This window comes from Scyliorhinus torazame, chromosome 9 (assembly GCF_047496885.1).
Source record: "Scyliorhinus torazame isolate Kashiwa2021f chromosome 9, sScyTor2.1, whole genome shotgun sequence".
NCBI lineage: Eukaryota > Metazoa > Chordata > Chondrichthyes > Carcharhiniformes > Scyliorhinidae > Scyliorhinus > Scyliorhinus torazame.
Window position 1 is genome coordinate 123,149,199 of NC_092715.1, and position 16,720 is coordinate 123,165,918.

At 45.0% G+C, this 16,720-nt stretch overlaps 1 protein-coding gene across 4 annotated transcripts in view; it reads right to left on the bottom strand.

Annotated features, from left to right (window-relative positions):
• Positions 1 to 11,993: 11,993 nt before the first annotated feature.
• The window catches only part of pggt1b (protein geranylgeranyltransferase type I, beta subunit), a 123,155-nt gene continuing 118,428 nt past the window's right edge, over positions 11,994 to 16,720 (bottom strand). For 2 of the 4 annotated variants that reach the window (XM_072516479.1, XM_072516475.1), the window contains 3 exons: positions 15,870 to 16,054; positions 13,942 to 14,050; positions 11,994 to 12,478 (listed from right to left, as the gene is read on the bottom strand). In XM_072516479.1, coding sequence (XP_072372580.1) covers positions 12,297 to 12,478; positions 13,942 to 14,050; positions 15,870 to 16,054 — 476 coding nt within the window. In that variant the 3' untranslated portion in view covers positions 11,994 to 12,296. Of the gene's footprint in view, positions 12,479 to 13,941; positions 14,063 to 15,869; positions 16,055 to 16,720 lie in introns of all 4 variants that reach the window. The other 2 variants (XM_072516478.1, XM_072516474.1) reach the window with 1 other exon arrangement.

Consider the following 16,720-nt stretch of genomic DNA (forward strand, 5'->3'; position numbering starts at 1 on the left):
AAGCTACAACACACAACTACTCTGCATGCCAAACAGCAGAAGGTAATAGACAAAGCTAAGCAAACCCACACCCAATGGAACAGATCTTAGCTCTGCAGTCCTGCTGCATCCAGTTGTGAATGGTGGAGAACTAACTGGAGGAGGAGGCTCCACAAATATCCCCATCCTCAATGATGGGGGGAGCCCAGCATATTAATGCAAAAGAGTAGGCTAAAGCACTTGCAACTATCTTCAGCCAGAAGTGCCAAGGATAATCCATCTCAGCCTTCTCTTGTGACCCCCAGGATTATAAATGCCAATCTTCAGGCAATCCAACCAATTAAGGTCAGAAGTGAGGATGTTTGCAAATGATTGCACAATGTTTAGCAACAGCACAACTCCTCAGGTACTAAGCTGCAAGACCTAGACCATATTCAGGCCTTGACTAATAAATGGCAAGCTGACGGTTTCAACAAGGCAGGAGAATGGGGATGAGAAACATATCAGCTATGATCGAATGGCGGAGCAGACTCGATGGCAGAATGGCCTAATTCTGCTCTAAGTCTTATGGTCTAATAATCGCACTGCTCAACTGCCAGGCAATGGCCATCTCCTCATTTTTAAAAAATTTTAAACTTAGAGTGCCCAATTATTTTTTCCAATTAAGGGGCAATTTAGCGTGTCCAATCCACCTACCCTGCCCGTTTTTGGGTTGTGGGGGTGAAACCTACGCAAACACGGGGAGAACATGCAAACTCCACATGGACAGTGACCATGGCCATCACCCCATGACATTCAATGGCATTACTATCATTGAATTCCCCATTGCCAACATCCTGGGGGGTTATCAGTGGCCAGGAACTGAACTGGGCAAGGTATATAAATACTCCAGAAGTTAGCACTCAATTGAGGCAGTTATGCATCAGGAAGACAGAGGAGTACGTTTGGATTTTGGATTTGTTTATGGTCACGTGTACCAAGGTACAGTGAAAAGTATTTTTCTGCGAGCAGCTCAACAGATCATTAAGTACATGAAAAGAAAAGGAAATAAAAGAAAAAACATAATAGGGCAAGACAAGGTACACAATGTAACTACATAACACCAGCATCAGGTGAAGCATACAGGGGTGTAGTGTTAATCAGGTCAATCCATAAGAGGGTCGTTTAGGAGTCTGGTGACAGTGGAGAAGAAGCTGTTTTTGAGTCTGTTCGTGCATGTTCTCAGACTTTTGTATATCCTGCCCGATGGAAGAAGTTGGAAAAGTGAGTAAGCCGGGTGGGAGGGGTCTTTGATTATGCTGCCCACTTTCCCCAGGCAGCGGGAGGTGTAGATGGAGTCAATGGATGGGAGGCAGGTTTGTGTGATGGACTGGGCTATGTTCACGACTCTGAAGTTTCTTGCGGTCTTAGGCCGAGCAGTTGCCATACCAGGCTGTGATACAGCTAGATAGGATGCTTTCCATGGTGCATCTGTAAAAGTTGGTAAGAGTTCATGTGGACATGCCGAATTTCCTTAGTTTCCTGAGGAAGTTTAGGCGCTGTTGTGCTTTCTTGGTGGTAGCGTCGACGTGGGTGGACCAGGACAGATATTTGGTGATGTGTACCCCTAGGAATTTGAAACTGTTAACCATCTCCACCTCGGCCCCGTTAATGCTGACAGAGATGTGTATAGTACTTTGCTTTCTGAAGTCAATGACCAGCTCTTAGTTTTGCTGGCATTGAGGGATAGATTGTGTCGCTGCACCACTCCACTAGGTTCTCAATCTCCCTCCTGTATTTTGATTCATCGTTATTCGAGTTCCGGCCCACTATGGTCGTATTGTCAGCAAACTTGTAGATGGAGTTGGAACCAAATTTTGCCACGCAGTCGTGTGTGTACAGGGAGTATAGTAGCAGGCTAAGTACGCAGCCTTGCGGGGCCCCGGTATTGGGGACTATTGTGGAGGTGTTGTTGTTTATTCTTACTGATTTAGAATAACTCCAGGTTTATATGGTAAAACATGTTATGCTGCAATTTTTAAAATCTTAATTGTTCATGGGACGTGGATGTCATTGGCTTGCTAACAGTTTTGCCCATGGTGGTGTGCTACCTTCTTGAACAGTGCAGTCCATGTGTTGTCAAAACACTCAGTGCTGTTAAAGGGAGTTTCAGGATTTGACTCAGTGACAGTGAAGGATCAGCGATATAGTTCCAAGGGTGGTGTGTGGCTTGGAGGGAGAAGTTGTAGATGCTGGAGCTGCAGGCATCTGCTGTCCTTGTCTTTCTAGGTGGTAGAGGTCGCAGGTTTGGAAGATGCCGTTGAAGGAACCATGGTAAATTGCTGCAGTGCATATTAAAGATGGTACACACTGCTGCCACTGTATCGGTATTGGAGGGAGTAAATGTTTTAAGGTGGTGGATTTGGTGCCAATCCTGGATGGTGGCGAGCTGGGGATTGTTGGAGCAGCACTCACCCAGGCAAGTGGAGAATATTCCATCGTACTCATGACTTGTGCCTTTGTAAATGGTGGGCAGGCTTTGGGGAGTCACAGTGAGCTACTCGTCACAGAATTCCACCCCTCTGACCTGGTCTTGTAGCCACAGTATTTAACAGAGATACCTTTTATCCTTAAACTGTGCCTCCTAATTCTACTCTCCCTGACAAGTGAAACATCCTCCCAGTATCCACCTTATCCAGTCCCCTCAGGATCACACATTTCATAAGATCAACTCTCTTTCTTCTAAATTCCAAAGGGTATAGGCCCAACTTGTTCAATATTTCTTTATTAAATAAGGCCTTCATCCCAGGAATGAATGATGAACCTTCTCTGTACTGCTTCTAAAGCAATTATATATTTTTCAATAAGGAGACCAAGGGTGGGATTTTCTGCCCCCCTCCCCAGCATGTATTTTGCAGAGGCTGAGGCAGCCCGCCATTGGTTGACGGCGAAGTCTTCTGGTCCTGCCGTTGTCAACGCGGTTTCCTATTGAATCACCTCCCACTGCCAGGAAACTCGGTGGTGAACCATCTGTGTGAACGGGCGGAAAATTCCAGCCCAAAACAGTAATGCAGATGTGGCCTCACCAACACCCTGTACAGCTGCAGTAAAACTCGTCGACTTAAATATTCTATTTCCTTTGCAATTGTCATGTGAGAGTACCTTTAAGAAATGGGTGTTTATAAAAATAGCTGTAGTGGATGTACCTTTACGAAATGGATGTTTATCAGTGATGTCAGAGTGTGGGTGGAGCTGGGCTGTCTGTCTGCTTTACTTTCATTTTAGGCTGTTTGCTACAGGGTGTGTTTTAGTTTTGTTTTGAGAGCTGGATAGCTGCAGGCAAAGCAAGGAGCTGCATAAGGATCTCTCACTGCAAACTAAAGATTATCTCCAGATCCATTGGGTGATTTCAAAGTGCTGACTGCTCTCAGTAATGAATTTAAACCTGATCTTTGTGTTAAAAAGGGTCTTTTGTCTTATGGATGTTAATAAGGAAAGATTAAGGTTTCCTTATAGAATATTGTATCTGTGGGGAGGATTGGTGTTGATAGTTGTTAAGATGTTTATTGTGGGTTTATAAAGTGTTAACTAGTTTCATAAATAAACATTGTTTTAATTTAAAAGTACTGTGGATCTCTGGTGCATCACACCTGTAAGGTAGGCCCGTGTGCTCTCCATAACCACAATCTATTAAAAGTTGTGGGTCATGTGAACTCCATCATACACCTTGGGGTTCTCTAAACCCTGGCCCATAACACAATAAACACCAACTGGAGGAATTGCAGGCTATTAGTTGGAAGGCCAGCTTAAGTGTTCCTGTGGCCAGAAAACTCAAATAATTTGGGATCCAGTTGCTGACAGTTTCAACATTTCATGGAAAATGTGAACAATTTTAAGGCCAAATTCCTCACAACCACTCTCTGCTTTCTTCAATTGCACCAATTTTTGGTACATCCCAGAAACATGGGATATGAAATACCGGAGCCATGAAATCCTATTTCGTCATGAATTTTACATCTTCCAGAATGTCTACATTTCGAAATAGCCCAAGCCAATGACTTAGCTTTGAGTAGAGCCAGTTATTTAAGTAAATAACAGCCAATTAACACAAAATAGCAATAATCCAGTGTGGTGGTTGAATGATGAATACTGACTGGGAGAGTTCCCCACAAAGTGTTATGGGATTTCTTGCATCCACCTGAACAGCCAACCTTTGATTTAATTCTAATCCAAAAGATGCTGTCGACAATAACATGTTTTTTTATGACAGGATTTGATTAATTTATCCACTCTAAACAATTCTCCTTTACAGTCATTCATTTTTTTCTTAACCCTTAAACTATAGATATTGGTCCAGCCATTCACCAAAGTCCCAGAGCCTCTGCTGCCCTCACCATGCTATTGTCAGCTTGAACTCCAAGAAGATTATGGCTTAAAAGATTTCAGCTGGAATGCAGAAAAATAATTTGCAAGGCATGCTGCAAGATGCCCCACTCGAGCAAGATCCAAACGATGCCAGTGGCACCAGTCCAATGGTGCTTGCACACAAATGGGCCCTCAGCAGATCATCTATTTGCATCACTTACTGGCTTCAGTGTGGGTTTCTCAGGACACATCTGGGTTGTATTGTGGGCAGCAGCAAGTGCTTCTGGCTGCTCATTGTGCATTTGCATGCAGGAAGGGACTCAATGTTTTTAAAGTTATGGTGAACACCTACCTTTGCATTTCAAATAGATGCAATGCATTTGGGACACTGCTCAAAGTACCTGCCTTATTTAAATAAAGTGCACAGCCTTTATGAGCCTGATATACAACTCAAACAAAAGTAATCAAAGAAACAGTTTCCATGCTTTGCCACCTCCTCTAAACAACTGAGCATCTGTAAGGCAGAAACAAAGGGTTAGGTCACTGCCAGTAGAATGTTTAGCCATGATGTGGAGATGCCGGCGTTGGACTGGGGTGAGCAGTCAGAAGTCTTACAACACCAAGTTAAAGTCCAACAGGTTTGTTTCGAATCACTAGCTTTCAGAGCACTGCTCCTTCCTTGCCAGATTCACCTGAGGAAGGAGCAGTGCTCCGAAAGCTAATGATTTGAAACAAAGCTGTTGGACTTTAACCTGGTGTTGTAAGACTTCTTACGGTAGAATGTTTGATATAAGCATGGAGCACTTTGAAGGTCGTAACTGTCGGGTTAATAGGGTACTTTATATCTGGACTTTCAAGTTTTTCAACAATGTCCCAGCACAACTGCAGTTCAGCAGAACATTTGGAAAAACAATGTAGATGGTTTTAAATGCCCAATTCTCCAGGGTTCTGCAAATGTTCGGTGGGCAATCGCAAAAGTCCTACGGCAATTCTCCCCATGTTTAAAATGAAATTAAAGGCAACAAGATTGTGTATGTTTGACACCACTACCTCTCTAATTCACCCCCAGCCACAAATCCAATTTTATCATAGATTCCACCATCCCACATACCTGGCCACTCTGTTACACCCAATTAGACTATCTGCATCCTGCTCAACCCTGGTATGAAACTGTGACAAGATAGCTTATTTCAAATTGCACACTATTTCTTGCCTCTGCACTTACAATGCCCCAATTTGCTCCTGAAATATGCCTGTCAACTAATATGACATAAACCTGATGTCAAGATGATGCACATACCATAGTTCCACTTGCTCATCACCTCAGTCACACACATTGCCTCCCAACACCCAGTACGTTAAGGTTAAAATCCTTGCCTTGGCCTTCAAATACCCCAAGTTCTTGCATCACACTTTCTCAGAAATCCCAATGTCACTCCTACAACTCTTTGCTCCTGACCCTGACCTCTTTTCTCTTGTGACATTAAACTAATTTCCAGCTATGCTTCCTGGCCTTTCTAGAAAAAAGGGTTATGTCATCCATTTTCTAATCCTCAGATCTGGCTACCCATTTTAACATCGGTTAAAACATCACTAAATTCAGTCCCCAGTTACACATGGTTACAAACTGCTGCAGCCAGTTACTTTTGGAGCGCCAAACCTATTTATAATAACCATAGGGGAAATCATGGATAGCACGGTAGCACAGTGGTTAGCACCGTTGCTTTACAGCGCCAGGATCCCAGGTTCGATTCCCAGCTTGGGTCACTGCCTGTGCGGAGTCTGTACGTTCTCCCTGTGTTTGTGTGGGTTTTCTCCGGGTGCTCCAGTTTCCTCCCACAAGTCCCGAAAGACGTGCTTGTTAGGTCATTTGGACATTCTGAATTCTCCCTGTGTACCCGAATAGGCGCAGAAATATGGCAACTAGGGAAATTTCACAGTAACTTCATTGTAGTGTTACTGTAAGCCTACTTGTGACAATAAAGATTATTATTATTCTTCCAACCGCTGTATGTAGAAAGATTACAAACACATTCCTTATAAACAAACTACAAATATTGCAGAGAAAATCTTGGCTCCATATCATACTATTTGCATAATATTAAGTTTCTCCCCTGGAATTCTATTAGCTGATTTAGTAAACTTTCTGGATAAAGACAAATGCAACAAAACTACTCAACACTATTTATGAGCCCCAGCTTGAAGCTTACCAGGTTCATTTGCCAGTAGATCCTATGCTTATTACTGTTTATAACACAATATATATTTGACCATACTTTGCATACCCAGGTAGTTTCAGCAATTTTACATTCCACGGTACTCATAACATTTTTTCCTGTACTTGCTCATCTTTAAAATTTACCCGATCTTCCAGTGTACCAGATTCCTTGCATAATTTCAAAGCCTTTTCTTCAACCTTACATTAATAATATGGCTTATGCTGCACATTCATTTTGATTGAAACCATGTGTCTGATTCTCCGGAACGATATGTAAGTGTGGTAGCGAGCGGGAACATCCACGAGCTTCACAGCGCTCTCAATACAATGTTAATTGGTCCACTTAACGAGGCCCCACGGGCTTCACGCCGCGAATGAAGGCTCGCCAGCCGATTTGTCAAGACCGCGTTTGCCAGCACCCCCCCCCCCCCCCCCAACAAGGTAGAGTAGCACTTAAATAGCGCTTGCACAGCCAATCCACTCAGCTTGCAGTCATGGCGGCGAGATGCCCGGCCCCAAGGTTTGGAGCCAGTCCTCCTGGAACTAGGAAGCTCCTAGATGCGGTTGAGGCCAGGAGGGATGAACCATTCCCCTGTCGCCTGGGATGAAGTAGCAGTGGCCGTCAGCTCAGGAAATGTGACCAGGACTGGCCTCCAGTGCTGCAAGGTCAACAACGTACAATGGGCAGCACCGGTGAGTTAACACCAACCGCCCCCGCCCCTGATCTTGCTGCCCCCACGTGAGCAACCCCACCCACAACCCCCTTCGACCACCCCCAATCTTCCTTCACTACCTCCTCCCCTCCCACCACCATGAACCACGCATGCGGCTAATGATGCTCTCTCTGACTCCAAAGGAGAAGCTCTCCTACAATCGCCAGGAGAGGATCCAGCCTGGCGGAAAGGTGCTGGGCTAAGAATCCTCATGTCCTTTGAGGAATGGGGCCTGGAGGTGACGGGGGTAGCCAAGGACAGAGAGGTCACCAATGTGGAGGTTGACGCACGTCGCAGAGTTGAGGATCCACTGGGCCTCACCCGGAGGACCTGTAAAACGTGAGTTGTTATTGCCGTACAGACTAACCCATCACTCCCACTGACCATATGTCCATTCTCCAGCCGAAGGTGCCGCCCAAATTGGGTGGCCTCATTCCCTGCCTCCGATGAGATCACCTCGGAGGAGAGTTCGGAGGATGCCACAATCAAAGCGTCACAGCTGTCATCCCCACCCTCCACCAGCAAAGCGACAAACATCATGGTGGCAACGTTAGTAGTCAGGCTTTTGGCTCACACTCTGGTGAACACCACACAGTTGCTGATGAACATCAGGTGGAGGCTGTAACGCCCAGTGCTCTACTGGATCCCAGGACCCAGCTGGGTCACAGCCAGATGCTGAGGCTATCCGGAGCTGATAGAGACATTAGGAAGAGTCTGGGACATTCAGAGGGGAATGTCAGCGACACTCAAGCAGGTCCATAGCTGATTGGAGGAGTCCCAGAGGCTAAGGGCGCAGGAGATGTCGCTGGCAGTGCGTGGCACTGAGGCCAACACTGCTAGGGTGTTGACAGCAGTGGAGAGTCTGGTGCACAATGTCATCAGCATGAGTGAAGGTGCCAAGGCATGGCACAATCGGTGATGGCCGTGGCTGAGGGCTTCGGCGGACTGTCCGACTTGACGTGACCTAGTACCAGGCTGACCTTGATGAGATCCTGCAGGAAATGTTCCGCTCTCAGATGGGAATGGCCGAGGTGCTGCGGAGATTGTCCCAGTCAGAGGCGGGCATTGCCAAGTCACTGCAGAGTATGTCCCAATCACTGAGGAGCATCGCCAAGGGCATCGACATCATGGTGCAGACATTGGATGGCCGCCAGGGCTGGCACTTTCAGATGACGCAGCGGTCCAGAGGTGAACCCCAGGGTCCTATGGGCAGCAGGTGGGAGGAGAGGGCGTTGGGTGGAACCAGGACCCGTCCCATAGAGTGTGAGCTTCCTTGAGTCCCACCCCTCAGATGAGGCACTCAGAACAGGGAGGCACGGCTGTACATGTGCCGAGAAGTGCGCCGTGGTCCTCCGGCCCCAGCGGATGCCCACCAGGGGCATTGAAGGCCACGGGACGTGGTAAGCAGCTGGCTGCCTCCACCGCTCATGTGCATCCTGGGGACACAAGACGTAGCGATAGAGCAAGGAAGGCAAAGCACGTCGAGGACCACTGAGCGTGCACGGGGGAGAGGGGGGGGGGCATTGTTGGACACTTGCAAAACACTAAACACCTTCACCACAAGCAGTATGGTGCTTCTGTTATCTTCTTCTGCAATGTGGGCCAACCTCTGAACACTTGACCCATCTCTCCAGGCATGGCACCCCCCTCCTCAGGCACAACGTGTGGTGATGGGTGTGAGCGAGCACTCAGCAGGCAGACTATGAAATAGATTGAGGAGCACTAGCGCTCAGCTCTCTGCGGGTTATCATCATGGCCCTGCCCTTGACAGTGACCTGCTGACGGTTCCAACACACTCAGCACCCTGGAGTGATGTTAACACATACCCTGGAAGGGTGGGAATTTGTGGGGGGAGGGAACCAAGCGAAAATGGACCAAGCCACGTCATAAGTGAAGTGGGAGAGTTAAGAGCGCCGAACTCCCTGGCCCTCCAAGCTTGCCAGACCCTCGCCGCTGCCGCATGTCCTGCAACATCTGACTGGTCCCCCGGTTCATCCACAGGATCATCCTCCAGTCCCTGGTCCGAGGCCTCATCATCCTCATCCTCGGAGATGGCCACATGTTCCATATCCCCCACTTCCAGAACGTTGCCCTGTGCTGTGCGAGGTTGTGGAGGGCACAGAGGACCACTACAAAGCAGGCGACCCTCCAGGGGATGTACTGCAGGGCACCACCAGAGCAATTGAGATATCAGAACCGCATTTTGAGCAGTCCGATGCACCGCTCAATGAGAGCCCGAGTGGTTACATGGGCTTCGGTGTAGCGGGCCTCCGCTTGGGTCTCTGGCCTCTGTACTGGCGTCATTAGCCAGGTCCTCAGCAGGTTTCCCTTATCCCCAGAGTCACCCGGCGATCCTGGGGTGGTCCTCGAAAAGGCCAGGGATGACTGACTGCCCCAGGATGTAGCTGTCGTGCACACTCACTGGGAAACTTGCATACACGTGCATGATCTTCATTTGGTGGTCACACACGAGCTGTATATTCATCTGTTCAAACGGCCAGTGACGCCTGTACACCCTGGGCTATCGCAGGACTCCCCCTCTCAGTCTCACCCTGGCAGGGTGTGGGGCGGAGTCCGGCGCATGGGCCACCGCTTTGAGCCTCTGCTGCTGCTATCTCCAGCATCTGGCTGCTCGTCGACCAGCAGCAGAACTAGGTCCTGCTCTGCGGGGTCCAAAATACCATCAATACCGTTCAACATCTGGAAGGAATTGGGAGAGGGTGTTAAGACTGACAAACAGCAGTGGCTCCCAGCCTGGGACCCTCCATTCCCCCACTGATTTCCTCCCACTCACAGAAAGCCATGCCCATGCCCTCCCAACTGCAGAGGGCCCCCTAACAGACCCGACTCTATACCCCAGGCACCCGCACATAACTTTACCTGGACCGGGCGCTGGTCCCTGCACCATTGCACTCTCCAGCCGTGGACATGTCCCCAGAGCTGTGTCCCATCGCCTGGATGTTTGCTGCTGCGTCCGTGGTGTGGCCTCCCACAGTGTTCAGGCATAGCGGTTTGATTGGGATGCTAGGCAATGACTCCCACATGCTAACTGGCCCACCCACCCCAGGAATCCACTTCGGATGTTTGAAGTGTTTACTTAACCACGATTACCAATTCAGCAATAGCCTTCAGCCAAATGGCCAGAGACCTCAGCAGTCGGTGGGGGTTGCGGGTGATCGGTGGGGCAGATGGGCAGGGCCAAGGTTGCCTGTCACCCCGGCAGCTAAAGGTGCCCCCCCCCCCCCGTCCCTTCGAGCATTGGGGAAACAAGCCCAGCGCCTCCAGGTTCTTTGCCTGTGAGCAAAGATCGCTACTCACCTCCTCGGCTCCCCACAGAAGCCCTTCCCGCCAGGTTCATGTTTATAAAAAAAAAAAAAAGAGTGCTAATCAGCACCAGTGTGACCACTTGCTGGGGAAGCCACCGAATCATGTAAGCCTGTTGGATAGGACGATGGGTCCTGTTAATTGTATGGAAATAGGGCTCAAGTGGTGATTATTGGCTTCTTGCCACGCTACGGCGGGATCCTGATTTCACCTACAGGAGCTGACCCGTTGCATCGCAAACTGTTTGCCGCCCATCCCAGTTCTCGTTTTGGCCTCTCCCGCTTTCACTGGCCTCGTTGCGCTCTCGCTCGAGCAAAACGAGGCCGGAGAATTGTGCCCTATATATTTTCATTAATATTTCTGTAAATCTTTCTGTTCCCAACTGAGGAGCGCAATTCAACTTTTTGTAAACTCTGAAGTTCAATATTTATGTGTCAATGTCCTTTTTTTTATACCTTTATGATCACTATAAAGATCACATCCGCATCGGCCACTGATTCTCTTTGCTGTTCACCAAGGATAAAGCATCACTATATATCAGACAGAATTCCATGCAGAAATGTGAGGAAATGTGGATTATAGATTCAACAGCAGCCTCCAAAAGGAAACTGGATAAATACCTTAAGTAGAAAACAATGCAGGAATATGGGAAAGGTCTACCTGGTTTGCTTTTCAAAAGAGCAGATGCAGACTCACTAGTTTCAATAGCCTCCTTCTGTGTTGTACTATTCTACTATTCTATGGTTCTGTAATTATATGAAAAGGGCTCGTTGGGGCCTACATGTTGTTTTCCTGAATTATCTTTGTATATTCAAGGTTAAATGTTGCACAAGTGGAAATTTTTATGTGAAATGCATGAGAAATCATTATTCTCTTTCATCCCCGCAGAAAAAGTCCCGAGTTTACATGAAGCTCCGACAAAATACATACTTACACTTAAACTTTAATTTCAACATTGGAATTATAAACATCTGAAACAAAAGCTGGAAATTTCCTCAGAGCCAATTTTGCTCTGCTAGCATAACTTTGCCGGAAGAAGCGGCAGAAATTGCATTTGCACACAAGTGGGGAACTGGTTCTCGTGGAGATATAAGAACAGATCTGCGGAAAACCCAAGTACTTAAATGTGTTATTTTTAACTCAACAGGTGAATTAGAAGATGTAATTCATTTGCTTCAAATCAAAATGACAAATCGATGCACTGTAGCATTCTGTCTATGCACTTGATGCAAATCTACTGATTCCCTTAGTGTAAAAGCACAAATTCAATCAAATTGATTTTAATTCTGTAAAAACAGATTTATAATTGTTAAAAATATACATTTTTAAAAAACCTGAAATGTTCGCACCAGTGATTCAAAACAAAGGTCAGAAAATCAACAGTGCTGTGAGGAAATAAAGGATCAGGCAGCAGGCAGATGTGATTTTATTTATTAAATGCTTAAATTGTTTAGAAAATTAGTATAAATGATTTCCTACAGAATATAGACAAACCTCCATCCACTCAAAATACACATTCAATGCATTATCAGAATTCAGAGCAAACAGCAATTGGTCTGTTAACTGACCAATGATATTTGAATTTAAAACATTCTGTACGGCTGTCTTTTTAATATGGAGTCCCAGCATTCAAGCAAGACCTTTTCCTAATGACATGGCTTTTTCCTTGGGCTAGAATATTTGACCTAGTTTCAGTTTTATTTTTGCTACCACTTTTGTCATGTGTAGTCACGCACAGATTCTGAGTGCTGGCCCTGCCCCCAAGTTTCCGCTGTCTGGTGCAGGTGCTGAAGATGTTGAAAAGCCCTTATGCTCATATTCAATGCAGGATGCACTTTACAGACACCAGATTCTCCAATTAAGGAAAGACCACAGATCCCAAAGTACGCATGCAAAGCATCTGAAACAGACAGACAATGGTCAGAATTAGAAGCATGTTTGATGAAAAATAAAACAGGGTTGAAAACGGAATCAAACCTTCCTTAATATAATAATTACAGAGTTGTCACATTTTGCTGTCCTGGCAAGGTAATGAACTCCTAATTTTATTGCTTTCTTTCTGAAAGGTGCTAACTAAAAATACAGTAAGAAGTCTTACAACACCAGGTTAAAGTCCAACAGGTTTGTTTCGATATCACTAGCTTTCGGAGCGCTGCTCCTTCACCTGAGGAAGGAGCAGCGCTCCGAAAGCTAGTGATATCGAAACAAACCTGTTGGACTTTAACCTGGTGTTGTAAGACTTCTTACTGTGCTCACCCCAGTCCAACGCCGGCATCTCCACATCATAACTAAAAATACAGCAGCATTGAATCCAACTGGCCCTTCAAAAGCTGAACAGAAGACTTCAGGGTTGCTGCAGTCAACTGTGATATGCTTGCTGCAGTCAACTGTGATATGCTTACTGCAGTCAACTGTGATGTGCTTACTGCCACCTTAACTCAGCATAGATCCAAGAGGGAACAAGGAATCTTAAAGCTGTTACTGCATTTGGTTGCTGAGTCATCAAGCAAGTGCATGATCTATTTTGTTGAGATGAAGGTTTAAGAATCAAGGTGGAAACCAGGATACTGGTATGCAACCCAAAATAGTTTACCCCGCTGACATCATGCAGTTTAACTACTGCCAAGCCACTTCTTCACTTCAGATAGTAAAGCTGTACAGAACTGTGACATCCTTAACAATTTTTTTCATTACATGACAGACGGAAGGAGGAAGTGGATTAATGGGACAAGTTCTTATGAGAAAATTGCTTAAAAATATCAGTGAAATATAATTTATGCCATTTATTGGTGATAAAAAGTAAATGTGCAAACATAAAAAATTTGAAAAAAGTCAGTCACTATTTAAAATTTAAACAAAATGACCTATAATGAAAGGTCCCACACCAAACATTAACCATTATCCTCTTTCAGGTGTTGAATCTTTCATTTATTTTGCCAAACTTAAAAGAATATTTATTTTATTGAAGAGATCAAGTATCTTTATGCAGTACATTAATCCTTGCTAATTATTTGCCTAGTCAAAGTGAAGTAACACCTGGAGCTGACAAATGTTCTGTGAATGATGGACGACAAGGCCTGACTGCCTGAATTTCATGACCCAGATAAAACTCTGCAGTGCGATAACTGCCACAGAAGAAAATGGTGGTCACTGAGAGAAAGATGAGCAATATGTAGCCATGAAGACACATTCATTGCAACCGTAACTGCATGATTAGTCAAAGAGAATTTGCCTAATTGTACTCATACTAGGTAGTAATCAGTTTCAGAATTAAACCAAACTGGAACCTTAAAATAACTTTTGCTTTCGATAACATCTATCCACATTCAGTTTTCTAAATCACAAAGAACAATTCCATTTTACCTGGGTGACTATCTGGCCACTTGGCAAATCCTCCAACGATACGATCCTGGGTCGATAAAATGTAATTTCTGTTTTTCTCAAAATTAGTATACTGGAAAATCTGCAAAAGCTGGAAAAGTATCTAAAATGTGTACTGATGTTTTTTACAATGTCCCAGAGGTACATAGCTCTAATATATTATATTGCATGTCAGTGAATCATTCTTTAGGTAACTCTTATGGGCGATCATAAAAATTGTTGAATGAACAAAACTATTTATTTACCACTCTTCTCATGACTCAAAAGGTGTAAAATATTTTACAGTGTACTATAAGACCATAAGACATAGGAGTAGAATTAGGCCATTCAGCCCATAGAGTCTGCTCCGCCATTCAATCATGACTGATATTTTTCTCATTCCCATTCCCCTGCATTCTCCCCATAACCCCTGATCCCCTTATTAATCAAGAACCTATCTATCTCTGCCTTAAAGACACTCAGAGATGTAGCCCCCACAGCCTTCTGCGGCAAGGTATTCCACAGATTCACTACCCTCTGACTGAAGAAATTCCTCCTCATCTCTGTTTTAAAGGATCGTCCCTTTAATCTGAGATTGTGTCCTCTGCTTCTGATTTTTCCCACTAGTGGAAACATCCTCTCCAGGTCCACTCTATCCAGTTCTCGCAGTATCCTGTAAGTTTCAATAAGATCCCCCCTCATCCTTCTAAACTCCAACGAGTACAGACCCAGAGTCCTCAATCTTTCCTCCTACGACAAGCTGTTCATTCCAGGGATCATTCTTGTGAACCTCCTCTGGACCCTTTCCAAGGCCAGCACATCCTTCCTTAGATACGGGGCCCAAAACTGCTCACAATACTCCAAATGGGGTCTGACCGGAGACTTATATAGCCTCAACAGTACATCCCTGGTCTTATATTCTAGCCCTCTCGACATGAATGCTAACATTGCATTTGCCTTCCTAATTGCCGACTGAACCTGCACGTTAACCTTAAGAGAATCTTGAACAAGGACTCCCAAGTCCCTTTGTGCTTCTGATTTCCAAAGCATCTCCCCATTTAGAAAATAGTTTATTCCTCCATTTCTCCTTCCAAAGTGCATAACCTCACACTTTTCCAGTGTATTCCATCTGCCACTTCTTTGCCCACTCTCCTAGCCTGTCCAAGTCCTTCTGCAGCCCGCTTGCTTCCTCAATACTACCTGTCCCTCCACAGATCATTGTATCATCTGCAAACTTAGCAACAGTGCCTTCAGTTCCATCTTCAAGATCATGAATGTATATTGTGAAAATTTGTGGTCCCAGTTCTGTACATAAATATATCAAGTTGTTATGCACACAGCAATGGAATAATATTTAACTTATCTATTAGTAATATTTGCAGGAAGATATGCAGGAAATTCCCAGCCTTTTTCAAATAATACCTGAACGGTTCAATTTCTTAGTTGAAGGATAACACTTTTGACAATTTAGCATTTCCTCAATATGACAATGAAGTGCCATTGTTGATTACGCGCTCAGGTTGTAAAGTAGAGCTTGAACTCATCCAGGTTAGATTTCACCTTGCCACATTAACAGGACAAGTCCTTTTTACAGGTCTGTTTTCAACTGGAGTGAACATCACAAAGAGCAGTCAGGACAAAATCTCCTGGGAAGGCCTAGTAAGTAATCTGAATTGGCCCGTCCCTTTGGAAAAGACTACCAGAAAGAACCAGGGCAGAATTCCCACAGAAGTAGGTTCTAACTCAAATTGCAGCAATTGACTTTTGATCTGCCCATTCTCTACCCTTGAGAGAGGATGGATTCTTGAGCCAGTGTGTCCAGCATAAACATAGGAATGTAATACAATATAAACAAAACCAGAAGATCTTATAGAAAATATTTCAGCATGGAAAATATTTCAGCATGAGCACAATTCTGAGGTTTGAATTACCTTGAGGGTTGCACCAACCCAGAATGAGTAGCATGTATCTACAGGTTTATTGGGTCGGCCATGGAAACCATTCTGCTGTCTCATTATACACCATCGTCTTATTCTATTTAGTTCCTTCTCAGAGAAGACCTCTTTCAGTTTCCCCATCAGACAGAGTGAGGCAATGGCACAAAATGTGGATCCACCTAATAATCAACACAAGGACAAATTTAATAGCTAGGTGTTGCTGGTTTAAAAATTACACAAGATTAACTAATGAAGACAATTATGACCATGCTTGTGAAATAATTCACAATGGTCAGATGAAGTACAATTAATTATAAATTAGCCATAGTTTAATTTTATTTGGGGGGGGGGGGGGGGAAAGAGAGAAGGGGCCTTAATTGGAAGAAATAAATTTTCATTTTTTAAGGGTATAATGTTCGAACAATTTGACCAATTTCCACTTCGCTTTAATTAAATATGAATAGAAATCCTGTGTACAAACCAAGGATTGTTGCATATATTGGAACTGAATGTGCGATACAGTCAGGGGATTCCTGGTCCTTCGCAACTGCCAGACAGTCACTCATTCCCTCTCTGCCTGCATACCCTTAAGCTACGGGCTGGTGCAGGAAGGTGTTATCCACAAAACTCTCAACTTCCCAGATGCGCCACAATAACACTAGTTGCTGTTCAAACTCCGAAACCCAGAGCACAAGCTGCTGCAGCTGAAGACACTTCCTGCACATGATTATCTGGGACATGAGAAGGGCCATGGAATTCCCACATGGAACAGAATGTGCACTCCACAGATCTGAGTTGCTGTGCCATACCCTTATTTATTCAACAGTTAAATTTACTGCTTAAGT